We start from the raw sequence: 24,075 nt of genomic DNA, 5'->3' as shown, positions 1-24,075 counted from the left end.
GGAAGCTGTGCATGTCCCATCCCTGGAAGTGTTCAGGGCCATGTTGTATGGGGCTCTGAGCAACCTGGTCTAGTGAAAGTTCTTCCTGACCATGGTGGAGGATTTAGAATTAGATAATCTTTAAGGCCCCCTTTCAACCTAAACCATTCTATGATTCCATGAAACATCTCTCATATGGTATATGACAACAAAGTGGTCTGTATAACAACTAGTGAGTCTGACAATATTCTGATTAATAATCTCTAATGTTTTGAGAATGACATGCTTGGTCCTCCTGCCTATAGGGAGTTTGAATGCAGTGATTTTTTTTTTAATTCACAAATGAAAGTTAAGATATTTTAGAATTTACATATTATAATTTAAACTATATTATATTTATTTATTTATTTACGTCTCAATGCATGTATAGTTACGTAGCATCTGTTTAAGTAGCAAGGAATTTGTTTTTAATTGAAGTTTAAGAAAAAAACAAATCAGTCATCAGAGTTAGTTTCCTACATTCCTCATCTTCCCTTTAGAAAAATTGTACATCACTTGATATGTAATCACATGGTGTAATTATGAAATTCTGGAGTGCTTCATAAACCCTTACCAGTATTGCTGTTAGGATTCTGGTATTAAAATGTACCATGACGCTCTGTTATTCTTTTTACTTTTATCTGATCTCTCTAGCAGTGAAATGTCCTTGCTTATGTGTTGCCTGATGGTATACTTGAAAGGACTTTCTGAATGGATCCAAATGTATAGGCTGGTGAAGGACAGTTTTGTAGAATCTTCTGATACTAAGTGCATTATGTCTATGTGCTGTGTCAAGTATGTCATACTATTCTGGTTTAATATATTCCATTGATTTTGCTTGTATTTTATTGGGGAGGGAGGGGAAGGGGGGTGAAATCTGAAGGAAAATTTTTTCTCTGAGAGTTGTTCCTTAGAGGAGCAGTTCTTAGGTTAGAGTTAACACCAACATTACCATTAATTTAATGATCAAACTGACAGTGAAAGTCTGTGACAATGAAGAAGACATAACAGAAATCCAATATTTGCAGTATTGATTAACTCAATACTGGAAAACTCAGGATCCTATAAAGGGAGTGAAAGTGTTAATAATAATGGACAAACACACAAAAATTTCACAAGTTTAGTGAAGTCATGCCTATTTTGGCAGTAGAAAATGTGGTCCATCTAATTAAAATAGGAAGAAAGGAGACTCTTTGTAAAAAAATCCCAAACTGTGATGACTGTGAACTGTTTTCTGATTCCCATATACCTTTCCTTTTTATCTCTCATGTTTTTATACCCCATAGGGAACTATTGATCTGTGTGTCCCTGCTACTCTATTCTAGTGCCGAGCTTCGGTGTGCTGCATTTTGATCTATACCCAGACAGAGTCTGAAGCACTCCAAAATGTCTCATTACACGAATAAGTACATCTTGTTCCCATATTTATGCACTTTCTCATGCTGAAATTACCAAGCCAGGGGTGAGTTAACTGTTGCATCTTACAGAGCAGATTAACTTCTTGTAATAAGTGGTATATTTTGAAATGCAGTGGTTATGTAGGAGTTTCTGAGAAATGCAGCTGTATTTTGGGCAAGTGGAAAATAACAATGCTAAGCATTGCCAAGTAATAACTTGGAATTACTTCTGGAAACCAATATGTACCAAACAGTTCAGCTTTGGGTTCAGAATTTGAACAATATCAAAAATCAGAGTAAGTAGTTATATTTTTTATTTTTTAAAATGATTTAATTGGACGTTAGTGATAAGACCTACAAAAAGCAGAGGCCAAGTTCAGTTTTGGAGTAATTTGGTTAAAACCAACTAGTCAAACAAACCCTAGTAAATATATTGTGTTTTTTTCTTGTGGTAACCCCACTTCTAGAAAAGTCCCTTTCATTTCAGTTGGACAGTATGGAGAAGAGGCCTGTTGAGTGAAACTTTTTCAGTAGGTTAGGGCTGCTCTGACAAGGAACAGCCATGAGAAGATACTAGTTCCTTCTTTCTTTGGATTGAAGTGCCTAGTTTATATGTTACAACTCTTCTTTTCTCACCGGAGTTTTTCCTGGTGACTCTGCCAGCATTTAGGAACCAAATAGATGTTTTTTGCCATCACTGGTGTTAAAATTTTGCTGGGCAAATGCAGGTCTATTTTTCCAGCATACTTTGACTTTTGTTTTTTAACTTTACCATCCATGTGGTTAGTGAAGTTGACATGAAAAAGCTTGAAAAGCTTATAGTCCTTTTTTTTTTCCTTTTGAGAGGAAAGAATACATACTTTAACAGATGTCTTGGTTTGCCCTGTACATAGGTGAGGATAATCTGATTTTACTTTCTCCCTAGCATATTGATTTTTGTGGGCAATAGGTGAATATTTCTGTGATACACAGAAGCAAGCATCGTATATGGTAAGCAAAAGACAGCAGATATGGTCTGGCAGAAGAAAAGGACAGACCTAATCATAGTAAGGAGGTGTGGTATCTTATTTCAGGAGAACAATTTAAATTAATAATAAGAAATTAGTAGTAGCTACATTAATGTGTGTTGTTCCTTCAGGCCCTAGGAAAAAAGCTTCATAAATTTGTCAGAATAAATGTATTGAGAATATTAATTTGCCTATATCCTGGAACTTGGTTTTTGTAATTCATATCAGCTTTTATCTTCATTTTTTTTTAGTACACCTTGCTTGGACCATGGCCATCATGCCAAGTAGAGCTAAATCCTTGGAGCCTGCAGATCTGTTGAAAGCAAGTTGCCAATTTAACACATATATTTTAAAGCATGAGTCTTCCTCTAAAAATAACATGAATACATTATGACTAGATCATTAGACCTTTTTCAGAACTCAAATGTGGCAGCTCTATTTTTGCCTTCTGTTTCTTCCTTAAACTTGTCACACTACATTGAAAACTTAAATTAAAGCAGAGGAAAGCCATTATCCTCCAATGTTCTTGCTCAGGGATTTCAGTGTCTTGGAAAAAGGGAGCTCTGGTGGAGTTGCTCCAGTCAGCCAGGTGTGAATGGTCTCCACCTCAGGAGAGCCTTGGAGAAGGCTTGACTCATGTAGCCACATTTTAGGATTATTGGGTTTTTTTGAAAAAAGAAGTTAGTCCTTAAGTAGGTTATTTAGGAGGATATTTAAGGACAGAAGTCTAGAATGCTCAAGAAATACCAGTAGAAAGTGACTTCTCTACACCTGTATACAAATGATTATGGGTTCTAAAGAGGCTGCTTGAATAAATACATATCCTATAAGCATCCAAATGTAGAGCAGATAGGGTAAGTCTGAATCATCCTTGAATCTTCTTGTAACTATTCTGAGAAAAAAGGATACTATTATTTTTAAGCCCCTTACTCCTATTGTTGATAATACAGAGCCTTTAATTTATTAGTTTTTTAAATGGTTGGAAACTCAGGGGCACTGTGCTGCTTTTTTTCCCCCATTGACTATTTTTTAAGAGGTGAAAAAGTTCAGAAGAGTCGTAATCTAAATAACTGGCTCTTTAGCTGTTCTCCATTTCGGAAGTTCAAACTACTGCTGCTTTCTATATTCTATTTTAACAGCCCCAAAGTGCTTATCCAAAACAATGAAAATCATAATTTTTTCTGAATTTATTGCAAGGGTAATAATTTTAGCCCTTTCTGTCCTGATAATGTTGTAAATTTTTTAAAAATTTTCTGTATCAGAATTATAACAATTATGTGGGTCTTCATAATTGCACTACAGAATATGCTCTTTGTAGATAGTAATGTGTGATGGCATTTTCACATAAAAAGGCTAAGGCACAGGTATTCAGGATACTGCTAAGTTCCATTTCTTAGTTTTTCATGCAGTAAAATATAATTTTTAATATTTCACTGGTGTAGTTTTTGTCGGGTTTTTTTTCATAATTTTTTATATATGCGAAAAACTTTTAGTGATAGAAATTCATTGCTTTATTTTCTTGTCAAAGGAATAGTACTGGGAAGAACAGCAAATCTAATCCATGTGTAATTTTGCAGCAGGACACACAATAAAGATGTAAATAATGTGTTTTGCAGGTCTTTCTAAAATGCCATTTAGACTTCTTCTGACACTCAACTTTCTGTGTCAGTTGATAACTTGGATTTCAGTCACTGATGTTCAGGGAGATGCTCGGAAGAATGAATGTGTTGATTAGCAGTAGAAGTTCTAATCTGGGCAGCAGGAGTTAATGAAGTTTTTTAGCAGGTGATGTTACAAAAACCATCTTCATACTGAAGTCATAGATTCGGTATTTTTGTGAACTTGTGTTGTGAAAGTGTGTATCAGGTTAATGTTTTACATGGCACATACTAAAAACCCCTCATGATTGTTGTATGTGAATAGAATCTGCAGTACTGTACCTGAACCTCTAACCTTGCAGTTCTCATGAAACATCCTCTATCGTACCATAGATAAGAACAGAGATGAAGTGGGTGTGTTAGAGGATTCACTATTACTTCAGATTCCTATGGTTAATTTGAAGCAATTTTAGGTTTTTTCAGTAGCCACAGAAGTATGCAGAACATGTGAGAATCCATACACTTTACTAATAATTGTATTTGTTGGGGGAAATAGGAAGTTGGTGCATGTTGTTTTTTGTAAATTCCTCTTATTTTGGGCATATGTGAAAGTTACCACAGCACTGCTGCACATCTTTATTTAAAAAACTGTGTCAAAATATGTGCTATATGCACCCAAATATTAGGGCAGTGTGCTTCTTGCATGTAGATTGAGTGTAGTCCAGCTGTGAGGTTCTCTTCAGTCTTGAACTCTTTTTTTCCTCTTTTGCTTGCTCGAGCCCTTAATTTTTCTTTCCTGTCCAATTATTTCCTAAAAATGGCATGAACCACTAAACTCAAGATTACTATTTTGATTCTTACAAGAATTTGGATATGAATCTTGCAGGCTACTCAGGAAGGAAGTATATGTTATTGACACTCATCTTGTGTAATGCCTTATGTTTCAGAAAGGTTTAATATATCTGCCAGCAACAATCTGATTTTCGTTTTTTGTCTACTCAGAATGTATGTGTTTATTTCTGTGCAAGTGATATTTTTGGCTTAGATCTACAAAGAGAAGATATTAATGAAACAAAGCATTGATATAAAGCACTTCTTTCCCATGGCTTTATAGTGTTTTAAAGTACTTATTTCAACTTGTAATCCTTAAGTCCACCAATTGTTAAGAGGATTAAGAAGTCTACAGATTCATGGCCATTTCTTGCATTATTCCACTGTAGGTAAAGTATTCTTTTGGTTCTCAATGTCAGATAAAATGGAAATTATAGCCATTTTACTCAATGAAATTTTAATGGCCTTTATTTAAAAACTAACTTGAAATATGGTTTATGAATACTGTGTGCTGGACCTTTGTATTCATATAAATGATCTGTATACTTATTAATGACAAAGCAAGTTGAACTGAATCTCTGAAGAATAACTGACTTCTCATTTGAGCATATTTTTATGATTTTGATTGCATTATTTTCTTGTTGAGCTCTGCTTTCTAAAAGACTGTGATGTTATGGATGTTTGGGCCATAAAGATGGCACAGTAAACCCAAGGATGATCACCCACTTTGGTGAAAGTGTAGTATAGGAGCACCTACTCCATATGCTTCATCCTTTTCTCATGGCATACAAGTTCAGCCATTAACAGTTTTTTCTCCCCTTTTTTTCCTTAACTTATCTTGCTGTAACTAATACATTCTACAGGTGTTTGTGGAAGAAGCAGGTTTTCAATCAATGAGACTTTTTGGTCTGTGTGTCTTAGTATCTCAGTTGTTTTATGCGTGCTCAAATACTACATAATATTTCAAACATTATCTAATTATTTCCTTTTATCCCAGAGCTTTTTTTAGTGATAGCATTGCAGTGCATTTTTCAGTTGAAAACCTTCTGTTATCACACTGAAAGCTCATGTGTGGGAACCCCCGTATTTTTACAGGGAATATTTTATAGGTATATTGCCTTTTAGTAGTATGGTTGTACATAGTATTTTTTAAGTTAGGTACCTCTGTAAGCTTAGAAATTTCTTAAATAATATAATTGATGCTTAATACTATATTTAGAGTAGCTACCTTGTTGAAATAGCTGTCTATTCTCCCAGAAAAAATAATTGTCTAAAATAATGGTTTTCATGGGCTCCTTTGCTAGTTTTTCCCATAAAACAGGGGAAGGAGATCTAGGAGATTTACAAACCTTTTTATAATGTGATATATCATCAATACTGAAATTTTTAGCTATTTGCTTAATTAAGTCAATCTTCAGTGCTCAATCTGACTCTGCATTACTGTTCTTTTATTCTCAGTAAAATTAACATAGCAAGTTTTTCTTGCTCAGCTTTCACCTGTTGCCTGCTTACTTGCATGCTAACATAAGGACAGCACAGAGGTTGTTTTTAAAATGAATGGAAAATGATGGTATGTTGCAAGAAGTTTGTGCAGATGCATTCATATGTTACATGGTACTAATAATGTGGCATATGAGAAAGATGAAATTCAGTAAATTACAATCTTTTATATATTCTTCTTTAAAAAACCTCAGTAAAAGTATTGTTTCATTTATGGTGAATAAATCCCTAGGCATGTAATGCTTTTAGTGCAGAAACACTTCCATTACCTCATCTCTGTTGTGATTATATTTAGCATCTGTGCCTTATGGCAAATTAGCTAGAATTAAAAAATACAACAAGGGAAGAATATTGCTTTGATTATTTAAAAGTTGTTCAGTTAATAGGTTTCTTCATTTCACTTAAAAGAATATTAATATATGTATGTTTGCTTCTGAATGTGAAGTTTTCTTGAAAGAATCATGACAATTCTTGGGAGGTCATTGACATCTTCTAACAAAATAACTTAAAAACTCCAACAGCAGTATGAAACTATGGCATAGCATAAAGATGTATTAGAGGTTAAGATAAAAGTTCCAAAACAGGTAAAAGCTATATACATACATTCAGGTTTATATACAAATACACAATAGCCAGTTTTAACCGTGAAGCATATAAGAAGTATAGGGATAAACTTTTTAGCCCAGCCTGTTGCACCAGGACAAGGTGCAATAATTTTAAAGTGAAGGAACGTAGATTCAGACTAGTTATAAGCAAGAAGTTTTACTCTAAGCATGGTAAAGAATTGCAGTTCTATTGTTACTGAGTGTATTTGGATTGCTCATTATTTTCTGAAGTTATACTTGAAAAATGAGTGTGTGATAAGTTACAAATTTATATTGCTTACACTGTATGCCTTTCTAAAATACACATTTGAGTTACTGGTGTAGCAGTAATTATATACAATGTATGCATATGGCATACAGCTTTTTAGACATGGTGATGTTGGTACCTACATGGTCTGTTTCTTAAAGTTGGACTCAGAGAGAACAGGATTTGCAATGTCAAGATCTGTCTTACATTTTTCATGTGTATATGTGACTACTAAAACAAACCCACTATACAAATCCCTCATTATGTTGTGCAATCTGCCCTTAAAAGAGGTATTTTCAAGAGCAGCAGTAATTCAGTCAATTTGATCAGTTGGTTTTAAGTACTTGGTTTGATTATTTCATCACATTTATTTTTAGATTTTAAAAAACTTTTAGTAGTAGCAGATGGTAAGTTGATGCAATAAGCTTTTCAGAAGAAATTTACAAAGCCAGTGTTAAATTCAGTGGGAGTTTTTCTTATGCCCTAACAATTTTCTAGAAAATACGACTCTTAGCAGTCTGAAATGCATGCAGATGGTTTATGGAATAGATGTATAAAGATAATGAGGAATGTAAATCTGTTTCCTTAGCCTACATCTGCCCACATGTTATCAGAAACCTTGACTTCTTTATCTCCTAGGAATAGTCTTTATATAGTTGCTTTATAGTCTTCAGAACATCTTTCTGAAGAATGTAGGACCACTTCTTAACCTGATAATTACATAATGAAAATATTTTTCTGGGTAATTAGTATTATCAGACAGCACTAAGTCATCAGTTGGTGTTAAGTAATGCTGACTTATTTTTATGTCATTGGACATCTGGCATTAGAAGAAACTAGTTTATAAAAAATTGCAAAATTAATGGAATACTGTTTATATTAGGAGTGTGATAATGTGCAAATGTTTTGGAGGAGCCTGTTCTAACATTGCTTCTTACCATGCTTTGCCTCAAACAGAGCAGTCTGTTTAGTTATTAAAATATTGTTGTGTTAGGGTATATTTTTGGGGCATACCAGCTACAGGCTAATTCATTGAGGGTGTTGTGGAATGATTTGTTTCTGTCACAGTATATTGGTTGCTGAAGTCACAGCTAATTTCTGAATTTTGTCACCTGCATTCAACACGTATGTGGAATTACATATGTATGTATTTATGTAATTGAGGTAAAAATCTGATGAACAAAGGCAAAATGAGAACTTTTCAACCCTAGGAAAAAGGCACAAAGCTACTGAAAAATTAAAGAAGGTTTGAAAATGAGATATGAATGAAAACTGACAGTTAATTATTTCTTTCCAAAAATTGCAGTTCTAAGTCAAATAAAAATTTCTAAACATCTTCCTAACCATAGTGATAATACCAAAACCAAAAGTACCAAAAATTCATTTAAAGATGGGGTAAAGGTTGTTTGTAAATAATATATAAATACTGTGTTGTAAATAAAGTAAAATAAAAATGCATGGACTAAATTGTATAAAATATGCCTTATTTTGTTAGCATGGCTTTCTTTGTGTGAGAGCTGTTGGCAATATGATGATAAACAAATAACGAAAGGTAAAAGGTTTAAGAAAGCATATTACTCACAAGTGCTGCTTTATATGTTGATGCATTCTAGAGCATAACGATATGGTTTCCAAATGATTCCAAAGGGGAGTATTGTTTTGTCACAGCATTCTGTACACTTAATATTTTTAAAAATTTGTCTGATCCTTGTCCAACTTGAGTAAAATACTATGTATTATCACACCTTCTATATTGGTATTTTTTTCTCACATTAATTGGAATTGGGATTTCATGTTCCTTTTTAGGTTTCCCTTCGTGCACACATTTTTCTGAGTTAATATTTCATATTTGTTTTTATTTTTCCATTAATTTCTTCCTCTTCAGGTGCAATCTAGCTCCTGTGGTGGAGTATGCTGCCGATGTGGGAACTAAATCTGATTTTATTACCATGAACCCATCAGTTGTACAAAGAGCTTTTGGAGGCTTTCGGAATGAGAGTGACAGAGAAAAATTTGTGCATAGACTGTCCATGCTGAATGACAGTGTCCTTTGGATCCCAGCTTTCATGGTCAAAGGTGGAGAGAAGCATGTGGAATGGGTTAATGCATTAATCCTTAAGAATAAATTGAAAGTGCGAACTGCCTATCCATCATTGAGACTTATTCATGCTGTCAGAGGGTAAGTGTATGGAAAAGACTGGTCTGTCCTCAACACAATGAAATCATAAGTAGAATTCCTAGCAGGCAGAAAAAAAAGATGAATGTCAAAAGGAGTATGGTATTTGCCATATTGATGTAATGGATTGCATTTATGGCAGGTTTGTTTGGTAATAAATGCTGGCCACTCATTTAGCCAGCTCTGCTGCAAACAACTGAAATGCATTTGCACAATAACTTTTCCAATTGCACTTTTATGTAAAAAAGTATCATTGTTTCGTGATAAGCTAATCTTAAAAATAGTCTGAATTCAGTGTATAATAAAAGTGCTACATGTCTTCTTTAGGAAACAATTGTGAAGATAAAAAATACAATCTAAACAGCATCAGGGTAAGGAAGCAACCCTGTAAATAATGAAACCTGGCAGATTTGAAAGTACTGAGCTCCTTCATAAAGTATCTAGGATTTAGAGCAATCATTCTCCTTTTGAATTTGGCAAGATGCTTTGGCAATTCAAAAGCATTGATGAGAATCACTGAAGATGTTAATGAAACCACTTATTAGAAAAAAGATGTATCCATGCTTTAAGCGGATATTTTTCTTTTTAACCCCATAATTTAAAAAAACTGTCAGATGAAGTCTCAAATGTCTTTGTAACTACTGTATGTAGGTCTATGCCTGAAAGTATATAGTTCTATGGCTGAAAATCATTCAAAAGATGATGGTAATGCAATGTGTTTGTACATCAAAATATGACAGTGTGGTAATATTCAGTTTGAGTTCCTTGAAATGTGCCATTTGTGGGGTGTAAGAAGTTGCCTTAAAGTACTTGTAAGTACTTGTATACATAAAGTAAAGCCTATTGGCTTGTACATCAGTTACTGATTGTGTACCTGTTCTTACTGTTACAGCAGCTGAGATAAGTTTAGAAGGGATGTTTGAACCGTTATCCCAGTGTAGTATGAGTGTAAAGCTTAGGCATAAATCATTCTTCAGGATATTTTGCTATGTCTCATAGATTAACTGCTGCATTCCCTCTGTGATGCACTTCTGGCACTGGAAAAAAAATCTATTGCCGATTGCCTGTGAAATTAAGGAATCCTTCAGAAAACTGTTACTTTATTACTGAGTTACTCCATTTCATTAGACATTTAGACTTTAGCTATTTATGGGCCATGATTGTGTTGAATTTCCAAGTATTCAAAGTGTCTGAAGTACATAGTTATGGTCATTTGTATGTGTATATAAACCTGTCTGAGATTGCTTCCAGTTTATAAACAACATTTTTAATTTCCATCTGCTTAAATCTGGGTAAAATTATCCAATGTGAATGGTAATTCAGAATGTGCAGTCTTTAACTGGCCAAATTCAAGGTCCTTTAGGGGGCTTTGTCTTAAAAATATATTAGTACCTACATTGTCTCTCTGAATGAGGCAACAAAAGCTCTGCCATCTGAATTGTTGAAAATTTGGATTAAGTGTATTATAGATTATACTTAGCAGTGTCATCTGATATGACTGCATAGATTTGTGCAATTGTTGAATCTGCAGTTTATACTCTACAGTACATTTAAATTGATGTCAAGAGCTCTTTGATTTAATGAACCTAAAATTATGTTAAAATGTGGAGATATGGTGAATTTTGGGCGAAATCGTTTCATATCTAATAATCAATAAGGTTCATGATTCCAACCTGACATGTTAAATACAAATCCTATGCTGAACAGGGCAGGTTCAAGGTTTGAAAAGTGTTGTCCTTATTCCTTTTAATATGCATCAAACTGTCAAATTTTTCCTTCGTTAACCTTTAAAGCATATGGTGTTAGGCACTTTCTAAAGGCAGAAGATAAATTTTCTTTGATTTCTGATCTAATGAGGCCAAATTCGATATTTCTAATGCAGTATAAAGTTATATTAGAGTTTTATCTAGTAACAGGTCAGTTTGGCTAAAATCACAGCCCTGGACTGAAATTCTTGCTCCTGTTCTTCCTTCTCTTTTAATGAAAGAAATGTTATGAGCTGTACATAGTGTTCCATAGTTGCTATTGATCAGATAGTCTCTATTGATCAGGTGACTGCATTCTGAGATAATTTTAAAACTTTTTTCTGTCCATTATGCACTTTTTGGATTAAAAAGAAGGTAATGTGGTATTGGAAAAAGAAGCTACTTTTTTGCTGATTTCATGCTTTATAAAGCTGCTGTGAGTGATGGATGCTCCTCTAGAATCTGAGAAGGATTTTAGGTTTTAAAACCAGATTATATACATACAAGGTCCAGCACGATAACTATTTTTTAAATGAGTAGTATCATAAATGGCCATTGTATTCAGATTTTTTTTCTTCAGTAGATTTAGTTCAAGTGGTTACCTCTCTATTTTGCTTTTTCACTTTTTGATAAGTAAGTTTTGAATATGAGATTTTGAGAGTGATCTGGGAACCGTTGCATGATTTTTTTCCCAAAGTGTTTCTAAAAGCTAGTTTATAGAATTTTTAATGTCACTGTGCACATATTGACAAAATAAATGAGGCAATCAATACGTGATGGAGTATCAAGATGAAACTTAATGAAACTACGATCTTTAAACTAACATCTTAACTGATTAAAAATATTTACTTGCTCTCTAATGTCACTGCCAGGAAGTTTAATTATAAAATAATTATACTGAACAAACCACATAACTTCTTTTTATTGACTTCAGTGACTAATTTCAGAAACTTTATTAAGGAGGCTGAGATTTAATGCTGAACTGTTTCATTAGGATTATTTGTAGTAGTAACCCAAATTAAATTTTAATCTCTGAGGTGTGGAAAGTGTCCGTATAGAGGCTTGTCTCAGTAGCAGAGCTGAATTGAATGTGGATTAAATAGTAAGCAAACAGGAACCGAGGCTGCTGGGGCTAGAGTCCAGATCATACTTCTACTGGTGGCAGACAACCAAACTCAAAAGTAGGATCAGCAGAACATTTTGCTATGGATCCCACCTCATGGATCTGTGGAGGGATTAGAAGGATTCCTGACACTGAACGTGTAGTTGGTACATTAACCAGAGGTCAGTTAACTCCCAGAGCCTTGCACAGCTTTTTTTTTTTTTTTTTGTGCTTCTGCTGGTGAATATTTGAAGACATCTGTTGAAGAGGCTGAACACCACCACCCCCTTGCCCTGAAAAGCAATACAGATTCAAAATATACTAGCTTTCTGTTAAGTTTTTTCTTGTATTTCCTCTCCTAAATCCACAAAACAAAAGTTCTCACACTCATGTTGAAGAGTAAGAATGTTTTCTTGGCTGCTCTTCAAGTGGAGCCAGTAGGGAACTGGATATTTTGAACTATTAGTCATTCAGCAGCAATATCACTGAAACTGCTTCACATTAGATTCCTTCCCATCTTCTGGGTATGGAACAATTGTGTGGACATCCTGTGGGATTTGCCTGTGCTCTATTTGTTTCCTCCTTGATTTTGCCTGTGAAAGAGCAGTATTATCCTGCATTAAACATGGCAGAACTCCCGCTGAAATCTCTGAGTTTTGTCTATGTAAGGATTATGCTGTACCTATTTGTGGTCACTTCACAGTGCAGGATCTCCTTTTCTTATTAGTCAAAACAAACAGCTATTCTTTGGATGTAGTGGCCTTTTGCATAACATTACCAAATCTTCAGAGTTCTTTACTCCAGGAGTTACAGAGAAGATACTTTCAGAAACTGAAACATGCAGAAATCAAGTAGTTTTCCAGCAGCTCTGTACTGAGAAACAACTACTGTGAGTTGTTTCTAATCTAATAACATTAGATTAGAAAATTCTAAATTCTAATCTGTACAACTAATCTATAAATATTTCTGTTTATTTTCTTCTTCCTACCAGACTTCCCTTTTCAGTTAACTGCTAAAATGTATTTATTAAGAGATGTTTTGAAATACATGGATGAATAAATCACCTGAGAAAAAAAAATGGCCATTACACTAAAAACAGAATCTAAAAATAAAATGACTGTGTCTTTTGCATCATGTATATAAATACTCAAAATACTGGGAAAAAATTCACGCTAGCTACTTTTCAGTGGAATATGATCCTGTTTTTTATATATGTGGATGCTAAAAAGAAGTGTTTTACACTGTAAGTACCCTTGTGCCCTAGCCTAGGGTATCCTTGGAACTGGGTTTGTTTAAGTTATTCAAACAAATAGGAAGCCAGTTAGTTTGGATTTTAAGAACCTAATCTATTGTATAATGTTGGTGATCTAATCCCAATATGCTGTCCTATGCAGAGAGCCGGAAGTGATGTTCCTGTTCTTGAAGTGGCGACACTCCAGGGTTGACTTTTCAGTCTAGCACCTGCTTTCCAGAGCAGCAACACCCTGCATCCCTTAAGGATATGCCCTAATCTTGTTTAAAAGTTTCACAGGATAAGCTTTTATTTCCTTTGCACAAGTTCTTCTATTTTATCACATTTCTGAAAGATTTATCAAGGCCTGTCAATATCTTACTTTTTGAGAGTTTTCATTGGAGGCAAGCACAGTTGAAGTAGAGAACATAAAAGCAGAACTGACAGTACACTAAACTGTTTTTCTATATTTTTCACTCCCTGGTCTATTCTGCCAGGTAAACCAAGATAAGTTTATCATTATAATAGGGGTATTTCTATCCAATTTTTTAAATTCTTATTTACCTTTTGACAATACATTCCTGTAAGTTTTTGTTTTGGGAGAACGGTTTCATCTCTTACTGAGGCAACTGTTTTGTTCCTTATCAGCAATGTTTATATACCTAACACTTATAAAACCTACTCCTCCCAGATTGAATTTCAGGTTTCAACTACTGGAGAGCAACAGAATTAGTCATAAGAAAGAACAGGAATGAAATTTTCCGTTTCCAAGTTTTGTTGTTTAGGTTATCTACCATGAGCAATAGCACTCTAACTAATGCTAATGACTCATAGGAGCTAAGCAGGGAGTAACACATTGTTAGTCATACAGTGTATCTGCAAATTTATATTTATTTGAAAGCTATTTTGGTACTTACTATATTATTTTTTTATTTTAGGTTGTTTTTATTTATTTTCCCCTACATAAAACTTGTGTTTCTGAAAACCATAAAAATGTGTTATAAATCCCATTTGATCATTTCATACTCCCATAAAAAACCTGTAGCTGTGCAATGGAGAAGCAAACTAGAAACATTTTTTGAACCAGTAACAGGACAGGAATCCACAGACAGTGATGTTGGCCATATAGTATTAATAGAATTGAGAATAGCTTCTCTTGGGATTTTTTTTTGACACATGAGATGAATTATCTGTTGATTCTGGCTAGAACATACATGCATAAGAAAATTATTAGGTTTCTTTCATTTTTTTAAAAGTGGTGTTTCCAAGATAAGACAATAATAAAAATTCTGCTTTCTTTTATTTTGATTGTAACGTCTTCCAAGTGTTTTTAAAGATGTGTGCACTTAGTTTTATCCTTACTGATCTTCTATGATGAGGAGAGGTTGTATTAAGCATCCAGCCAGTAACAGATTTCTTCAAATGTTTAGTTAACTACTGAGGTGATGTGGAAATAAGTGAACAAAGCTATAGCTATATACACTATAAAATTTGGCCTTTTGCTTCTGTCACTTCAAGTCATTGGGCTGTTAACATGAGAAGTGCTTCAGTGAAATAATACACTGGCACAAATGTAAACAGTGGTGTCAGCATAGGAATGAGCAGTTTGGCTTAGTGTCTTCTGTAGCCTTACTTTTTAATGCATATAAGTTCCTTCAAGAATGTTTAAATGGATTTGTTTGAAGTCTCTAAATTCTTGATGGTACACAGGGAGAGTTTTAAGTGATCTTCTCAGATCAGAAGCACTGAGAAGTATGTGAGGATGTTTTGTCTGGAATTACCGCGTGCTAAGACTAATAGCTACTACCTTCTTCCCGAACATTTGTACCAAAATGTAGGTGCTGTGTGTTCTATTTCTGGGTAAAAAGTTGTTAATAACACACCAATGTTTTGGCTGCACCTGAATGTGCACACTTGCACAGCCTCAAAACTTCCCTGTTATCAAAGGAAATGCCATGCAGTCCAGCATCATGCTCAGCAAGCAATACAACTGTGGTAGCAGAATAAGAAGGTGACAGGTGGTTCTTTCATTCACCTAGTAAGCTGTCTTTATCTTGATTCCTAACTTTACTTGGTTTTGCTCTTCCTGTTCTTTTCCCACCCCACTGAGGAGTGGGGAGAGGAGTGAGAGCATCTGGGCAGTGTCAGGCTCCCATGTGAGGGAAGGAATTTTTTTATTTGATACACAAGTTGTGTATAGGCTTTTCAGAGGCTAAGGGAAGCCTGTCAGCCTGTTTCAGTTTACATCAAAGAATTAGAACGTGAGAAGAAGGGTGAGAATTGCTCTATTTCAGACCCTTGTGAGGGTTAGGTCAGTGCTGACATGCCTAGTATGATGTTTTAAGAACAGAACACATTTTCAAGAAAATAACTGATTCATTAGGTGATAAATCTGGATTGTGCTCCTTTGCTGTTTGAAGACTCACTGTAGTTGAGGTAGATGCTAGTAGTGCATCTAGTAATGCATGCTAGTAATGCATGTGTTTTGGATGGAATGAGATTTGAAGTCTCTCACCAGAACTCATTTCCTTCCCATTCTAGACAGAAGTCTCTGTCCCTCTTTATTGTGTCTTGCATGTCTCTTTCAGCAGAAGTTGCTCCTGTGAAACCTGTTCTTAGGTATTATGCTTATTCTTATCCTCATTTGTAGGCATGAGGACCTATTTATACATGTGTGGGAGGTTAGTGCTGTTTGGATTCATGTTAGGAATCCAATACTATAACACTGCTGTATTGAAGTCCTTTTCTGAGCTCTGTCCTTCTGTCTTCAACAGGTGAATCATAGGCCATAAGAAAAATTAGGAAAATAATAGTTACTTCTGTAATGTGTAAAAGAGAATTACTTTTATTTCTAACTTTTTAAAGCAATATTTTTGATAGAAATATTATAGTTCCTGTACTTCATGAGCACTGCAGAAACAGCTTATTGATGTTTTCTAGTCTGTATTTAGTGGAAGCAAGTGTCATAATTTGCATTTTTTATCATATCTTTAGTGAAGTAGTCAAAGAAAATGGACTTAGCAAAAGTTCTTGCTAGAACTTGCTTTTTCATTTCACATTTATTTGTACTTTATTGTCTACCTCTGGGATACAGGGGACTTTCCAAAGAAAATGAGTAATCATTTTCTTTTGCAAGAAAAGAAGACCCATAAAAGAATCTGAGATAGGGCCTTACCGAAAACAAGTACAGCTCCTGGTTTCAGAAGATTTTGGAGGCTCACAAGGGGAATGTTTTTGTTTCCTTTTTTTTTTTCATTTTAGTATAAGTGTGGGCACACCCACTAGCAGAATTGGCAGAGGGGAAGTAAATGGGTGTTTCACAGTCATACTGAAACCAACAGGTGTCACAGCTTATGCTTGTATCAAATTATTTTGTCTCAGATTAAATGAAATATACAGATGGGCTAAAGAGGCTGTAGAAAGATTCATGTGTGGCACAAACTTTACGGGTGAGGCCTTGCCTTTTTCACCTTTTAGTCTGGACAGAGCATTGAAACACAATAGGAAAAAGGTCGTTTACATCAGCTCTCAATAACAAGAAGGTTTCAAAAAATAATCTCAGTGATATCTTCCTTTGGAAAGCTAGCAGTCATTTAAAAATCACCGAAGAGAAATCCTGAGATCTGATAAAGAACAATGTCGAAGAGAGAAGCCCTCCCTCCATGCTGCAGTGTGTTCTCCTTTCTAAAAGGCATCCAATGGAAGCTATGTTGGGTGTGTGAAACCCTGGGAGCACAGCTGTGCTGTTGAAAAATGAGTGACAAGCAGATACGACAGCTCTGCCTGCTGCAGGAGTATTGCTGCATGCTGGCACTGGAAACAAACTACAGGCTTGACCCATAGATCACTGGTGGCAATTAGGATTTCTGCTGCTTACAAGGGGTTTGCCATGAGTTTCCAGAGAGGAGTTTATTTGCTGTAGTTTGTGGGTTTCCCCCAGGGATGTTTCACAGTGGGAGCAGATCCAGAGGGATGATGCTTGCTAGCCCTGGAGTCTATTAGAAAATGAACTAAATGAATTCAGGAGAGAGAAAACAGGTTTGAGAAGATAGGATAGAGGAAAATTTGGTTCATCCATGTGTTAATGTCAGCTCTCTGAAGATGTTAGTAGCAAGCATCTTTTCCAAATGACTCTGTTAAAAGAACACTAGGCTTCTCACAAGCAAGGATAATACATAAAGACTGGTGAAGAGCACAAAATTATGCCTCAGATCTCCTTGTGTTAACTCATGAGATTGCTAAGCCATCATTGCTATTTTGGTATGATGATCATTCTCTGAAGCAGAGGTGAAAGAGAACAGGAAATCTGTCTTTCTGGTTTTGTTTTCAAATTCTATAAATTTGTTCATAATATGCAAAGCAAGTTCTGGGCACAGAATATCTGGGAAATGTGCCAATGTGTAAACACACTTTATTTCTATAGCATTAATGACTTAAAGTTGAGTAGCTTGAACTCAGATTGAAGATCTCACTTCAAATGACTGTTGGTTACATGGTTGATGGTAACTCAGTAAAGCCACTGACAATATACAAAGATAGCATTGTAAGTAGTAGTAAGACAGCTCAGATTTTGTTTAAAGGCTTTAATCCATAATGTGATAACTTTTTCCTTTTAAAATCATTCTAAATACATTTGCACAACCTTTTATTTTTTCCTTTTTCTAAATTTGCTTTGTTTTAATCTTTCAGTCTAGTGAAGTGGCTATATGGTTCAGGATTCCTTTTCTTCTTTATTTGATATATATAACAGCAGTAATAAAGTGAAAAATAGTAGGTACCTACCTACTGTATGCCTCTGATGATGCAGTGCAGATTTAAAGTGCGTAAAACCCACATAAAGAAAATAAAGCATGTTGTACAATACAGAGGACATGTTTCTGGTTTTTTTCATTCAAGCCAATAATGCAAAGTCTTTTGTCATTTTTCTCTTTACTCCTCTTGTATATAGTCAGAAGAGAAAATGATGCAGAAGGCTGTCAGATCAGAAAGCAAGCTAAAGACAGAAAATCTTTGGGGAGTAAAAACATCCAATAATCTTCTTACTTTTGAAATTTCTCTTTGGAAATTACTGCTTGTAAAATCAGTAATGGGATCTGAAGCCTTACACATAGGTGTCATATTTGTTTGTGATGGATTGTAGAAGTGACTAAAACCAATTTTTTCCTTTGTATATTGCATGTTCTTGTGAAACCAGTTGATGGGTTTGACAGAACTCCAGTCACATCCCATTGCTATTTAACGGGCATTTTGGTTGGTATTGTTTGCAATGTGCTAGAATTTAATAGCATGTGGACAGTGAGCATTCATTCATTCTTTAAAGACAGAGGTCCTTTGGTGTGTGGACTCCTGTATTGTTCAGGTGTGCGTTTTGTATTTAATGGATTTTGTAAGGCAATCTGCCACTTTGAGTTCCACATAAGTTGTGATGCAGCAAATTGTTTCTGTTCAAACACATTCTTCAACACACGGTTGTGCATGCTTCAGTGAATGTTTTTGACTGGTCAAAGGTTTTGTCTAACTTTTGGAGGTAAAGGAGTATCTTCTGCCTCCTCCATTTACTGAAGTAGTATACTTCTATTTATACGAAGCCTGCCTCTATCAGTTGGTTAATTCAATGAGAACCATGGGACTTATGATGATGTCTCACTTCTGAGACAAATTTCAGAGAGGACACACTGTAATGTCTCCTCTAAAGAGTTTCAACAATGCCCCTGCACCAGTATAAAATTAATACTAGAGGAAAGTGAAAAAAAAAAAAACAAACCAGTGGTTTATTAACAACAAAATGCCTCCAATGCAAGGAAGAAAAACAACATTGAACCATCAGAACTCATATTCCGCCCCGCACTCGCAGAGGAACGAAAACCCAAAAATGCCTGAAAAATGGGGAAAATATTGGAGAAATACCTCTTCCCAACACATGGTTTAAGGTAGCACCAGCTTTCATTCTGAGGGAAGTGGAGCTTCCACGAGGAGTTTCAGCAGGAGGAAAAAACCTGGTGGCTGTGGTATTGACCTCTACACAGCAGTCATGGCAGGCTAAAAGCCTAGTCTGGAGCCTCTTGGTGTGCTTTCTCTCCCTTGGCTCCCTGAGGCTTGAGGCTGGAACAGGGCAGCCCTGCTCCCGCCAGTCCCACTCTGTTCTCAGACCTGCAGCTGTTGAGTTCACCTCAAGGCAGATGAAAGATTTCTACTACAGCTTCTTCAAGCAAGGAAAGGGAAAAACTTTTGCCTGTACCAACAAAACCGAGCTAGCCAGCAAAACCAAACCTCACAGAGCCATGGAACCATGTGTGCAGTGAGTCCTCGAAATTGCCCACCAAAACCCCCATAAGCTCCCCCCTCCCCAGCCCTGCACATACCCAGTCCTGGGCCTTAAAGATACAGCAATCAATTTTGGGCATAAAGCAGAGGATCGTGGAATAGACTATCATCATAAACCGCTCCAAGACAGAAAGTAAAATCAGTAGCTTTTATATCTGATTAATTTTTTCTGGTTCATTTCACTGATCACATTTAAGGTCCTGTAATGCATATTTTCTGTGATAATCTCTAAATAGGAGACTTGAGTTAAATTAAACTAATACTATAATTATTAAATTATTTTTTATTAAATCAAAACAAACCGTATTTTGTTCTGCATAACTGAAGTTATATCGAGCTTCAATATATTTCATATATATTTATACATATAGAGAACTTCAGGAACTTCACAATGTCTAACAAGTAGCATAACAATGAACATGTTTTACTGTATCCAGACCTGGTGTTAGGCATTATTGACTTCATCTGTAAAAATGGCAGTTTGGCACAAGCTGAAAGCAGTTTAAAACTGTTTCTAGTCCAGTGAGCAAAGAGCATCCTGAACATATTCTAAAATTTATAGGCTGCACTTATCAACATTACTTTCAGTATCAGTGCCATTAATGAAATGCTTTCAGATGAGGGCAGAGTACTCATCCTGGGATCATCTTTCTTTTGTAGCCCTACTTAAAGTGGACTTGTTTTCTCTTGCCTACATTTATAACTGTTTTGTTTGGATTGGGCCCAGAATGGAAATTCAAAACAACTTTTCTTACCAAGCTTTTTCTTGTTTTAGGGTAGATTTAACAGGTGATGTAAGTGATTATTTTTTTTTTTAGAAAATGGGCTTTAAGGAATACAGACATGTGGAATGGATGTTCTAGGCAAAGGATAAATTATTCTGAAGTGATCAAAGGCAGAATTTAACAATGGAGTGGGTCCTTCCATTATTATCTTCCTGATTCCCTACTATGCATAGTGGGCACTGCATTTTTTTCCTATTCTTCATAAATTAGATTTTTCTTCTGAACATGACTGGTCATGTATGTCTTTTCTGAACAGTCTTTTCAGAACTATTTGCATTGTTTTGAAAAGAGAGAAAATTAGATAGGATTTTTTTCTGTTACAGAAATATATTAATTGTCCATTAGCATAAGAACAGATACTCACTCACTAGGAAAGACTAGATCTAATGGTGAAAGCTAGAATTAAGGCATGCTACTAATTTTAATTACAGTCCTCAGTAATATTCTGTTCAAATTTTCATAGGAAAAATGCTAATCAGTTATAAGTTGTTCTAATGTCTTCATAAAATATGAAGAATTAATGCTTTATATTATTCATTTTATGTCATAAAATATTAAAAATTAATGTAAGTTTTTGAAGTCCATATTTTATGAATTTAGTCCGATGTTACCTGTTTCAAAGCACTTAGCAATGTCCCCTGTCACTCTGGTACAGATTACTGTTATAACTTTGCACTAAGGTTGCATAGTTCTTTTTTAGTCTACCATCCTTAAACTGAATTTGTTTTTTTTGAATAGCTTTGCTCCAACCGAAGGTTTTTCTATGTTCTTAGTTTGACATGGCTTACCCAGACAAGCTTTCACTAATACAGCTGAAGAATTTTATCTCATCAGTTGCACTGTTTTTACAAACCAAATTCCTCTTTCATTCCATTTGCCTATCTTTGGCGTGGGTGATAGATTTTTAGTAGTAATTTTTAATGGAATATAATGTAATTTTTGTTATGCCCTCACCAACTCCCAGAAAAAGTCAGAACACCAGGACACATTTTGACAAACCACAGAAGTTCAAGATTAGTATGAACATTTGGTTTTACATACCCAACAGCACTGCTTCTGTATAACCAAGTTACTGTGCAAAACATGGGTCAAATTCACTTCTTGTTAGCTTTGCTGACCTAAGCCATTATCAAGGTTTCCTGTCAAGGGACTGCTTCAATAGTCTTCTGAGGCTTGAATAGCTACTCTGAGTATAATAAGGGTACTTTCAGGAAGGGAATAAGGCCGATAGAAAATAGTCTGTTTATTTATCATCCTGCCTGATCTCTGCCTATTAGAATTGCCTCTGTGGGTCAGGTGGGTTATACTCTTGGGTTCAGATTTCTCAGTTTAACTCCAGAAGAGGTCACAGAGTGGGCTTGTGTTACTGTCATTCAGCTTGAGGATGGCTGCTGATAACAACCTTCCTGATACCACAGGCAAAATCCCTGCCAAGGAAATCCACCAGCTACATCCATCACAGCTGCTCTGGATCAACCTCTAGGTCCATAAAATTTTCCATTAGTAGGGAACAGCAACCATGTGCCACACCTAGGTGAAAAAGGAGCCCTAGAAAATGAGTGGAGTGTGAAGTAATTCTTTCTAGCCATTGTTACCACTCACAGCCAAACTTTTTCTTCAGTGGAAGAGTCCACTTCTAAAACAGACCCAGCACAAACATGAGTCAAAAAATAAGCTTAGGCTAAGGCTATAAATGTCCTAAAACCTGAAAATGTCTCTTTCCTGTGACTGTCTTCTCATGTTGCTGTTAGGAAATGCTGGAGCTTTTCTGTACACTACACATTTGGGGGATTTTGCCTGCCACTTTTTCCTACTTTCAAGCTTATCTCTCCCACCTTTTCATAAATTTCTGTGTGCGGAATGGTGGTAGGTAATCCTATTTTACTGAATAGAAAATTAGGTTTTCAAGATGAAAAAGATACTGTTGTGCCATCTTCAATCTCAATATGAATCATCCCTTTGCTTCATTGTTTCTGGTTAATCCAAACTAATACTAGTACCCTTTCTAGAGAAGAAAAGAAATAATATTTTCAACCTATACAAGAGAGAAAAAAGCCACTGACACCCTCTGAAACCATTTGTAGCCCCATTTATTTAAAATATAGTTGTATTCCTTTCTTAGAATTTTCTTAGGTTCTATTCTTAGAATTGAGCCCAGCGTGCTTTCTAGAATGGCAATCCCACACAACTTTTCCAGGCAAGTTTTTTTCTTTTGTAGCTGAGCTTTATAATTACAGACATGGGTAAATAGTTTATCTTCTGATGTTTCATGCAGAAGGAATGAAACAAAGGAGAGAGGAGGACTATAAAATTATGGCAAATAGCTGCTTAGATTAGCTATTCAACCTGATGAATAGTTAGTTTGCTAGTTTATCAGATACCCTCTCTTTTCTGTTTTATCATTGCTACTGTATGTTGCTACAGATATTGTATGTCACTTAGATTTGACTGTTCATCTTAGATTTTACTGTACCATCTAAAAACATCTCCTGACATTTCAAATCCTCATAAAGTCATGCATGCTTCTTGATCACCATTTTTACATCTACCAGTTACACTGTTCAAATGTTCTCCAACATTTTTAAGGTTTTAAAACCTTTAAAACCTTAGTCCTTAATATTTCCATATTTTTAAATGGTTCCATGGAACAAGATCAAAATAATAAATAGTTGTTAAAACTATTAGAACTGTAAAGGGAATTTTAAAAAGCACAGAAGTGCTAGCAGTTTTTAACAAATATGGAACAAAAAGTAGTTTACTTGATAAATCTGTATTAATCAAAATACAGTCTGTGTTCAGTCTGTATTAATCAAAACCAGGTTGATTTGAAATTACACACGGGCACATTGACTTTCATTTTATAATTATGAAGGTAGTTCATTAATTTATAATGTCTATGTGGGGAGTAAAAGAAAAAATTGTTGCAACACTGCAAGTTTATCACTGTTGGATTCTATTTTCTGGCTACAAATTGATTTTAGAAAATGTTTTTTGAGTGATTAGGATTTCTTAACCTGAAGGAAACATTAACATTTCTTCATATTTATATGAGCTGGAAATATACACTCACAGCCCAGAAAGCCAATTGTATCTTTGGCTGCTTCAAAAGGAGCATGGCCAGCAAGTCGAGGGAATTCATTCTGTCCAATTTTGCTCTGCTGAAACCCCACCTGGAGCCTTGCATCTAGCTCTGGAGTCTTCAACAGAAAGAAGACAGGGACCTGCTGCAGTGGGTACAGAGCAGGGACACAGAAATGATCATAGGGCTGGAGCATCCCTCCTCTGAGGAAGGACCGAGAAAGATGGGCTTGCTGAGCCTGGAGAAGAGAACACTCCAGGGACATCTAACTGTGGCCCTTCAGTACTTGAAGGGAGCCTACAAGAAAGCTAGAGAGGGAGAGACTTTTTACTGATCTCTCCAAGAGAGCGCAAAGGACAGTGGTTTTGAGCTAAAAGAAGGTAAGTTTGGATTAGACAGAAGGCAGAAATGTTTTATCATGAGGGTGTTA

General features: G+C 35.4%; 1 protein-coding gene across 2 annotated transcripts in view; it reads left to right on the top strand.

Moving 5' to 3' along the window:
- The window catches only part of ST8SIA4 (ST8 alpha-N-acetyl-neuraminide alpha-2,8-sialyltransferase 4), a 58,956-nt gene that overhangs the window by 21,817 nt on the left and 13,064 nt on the right, over window positions 1–24,075 (top strand). For both annotated transcript variants that reach the window (XM_036403066.2, XM_036403065.2), the window contains one exon: window positions 9,089–9,382. In XM_036403066.2, the coding sequence (XP_036258959.1) occupies window positions 9,089–9,382 (294 nt within the window). The remainder of the gene's footprint in view (window positions 1–9,088; window positions 9,383–24,075) is intronic.

Source organism: Molothrus ater (assembly GCF_012460135.2).
Source record: "Molothrus ater isolate BHLD 08-10-18 breed brown headed cowbird chromosome Z unlocalized genomic scaffold, BPBGC_Mater_1.1 matZ_random_MA35, whole genome shotgun sequence".
Classification (NCBI taxonomy): domain Eukaryota; kingdom Metazoa; phylum Chordata; class Aves; order Passeriformes; family Icteridae; genus Molothrus; species Molothrus ater.
Note: the sequence above shows the minus strand (reverse complement) of the source record. Positions and strands in the feature narration are given on the sequence as shown.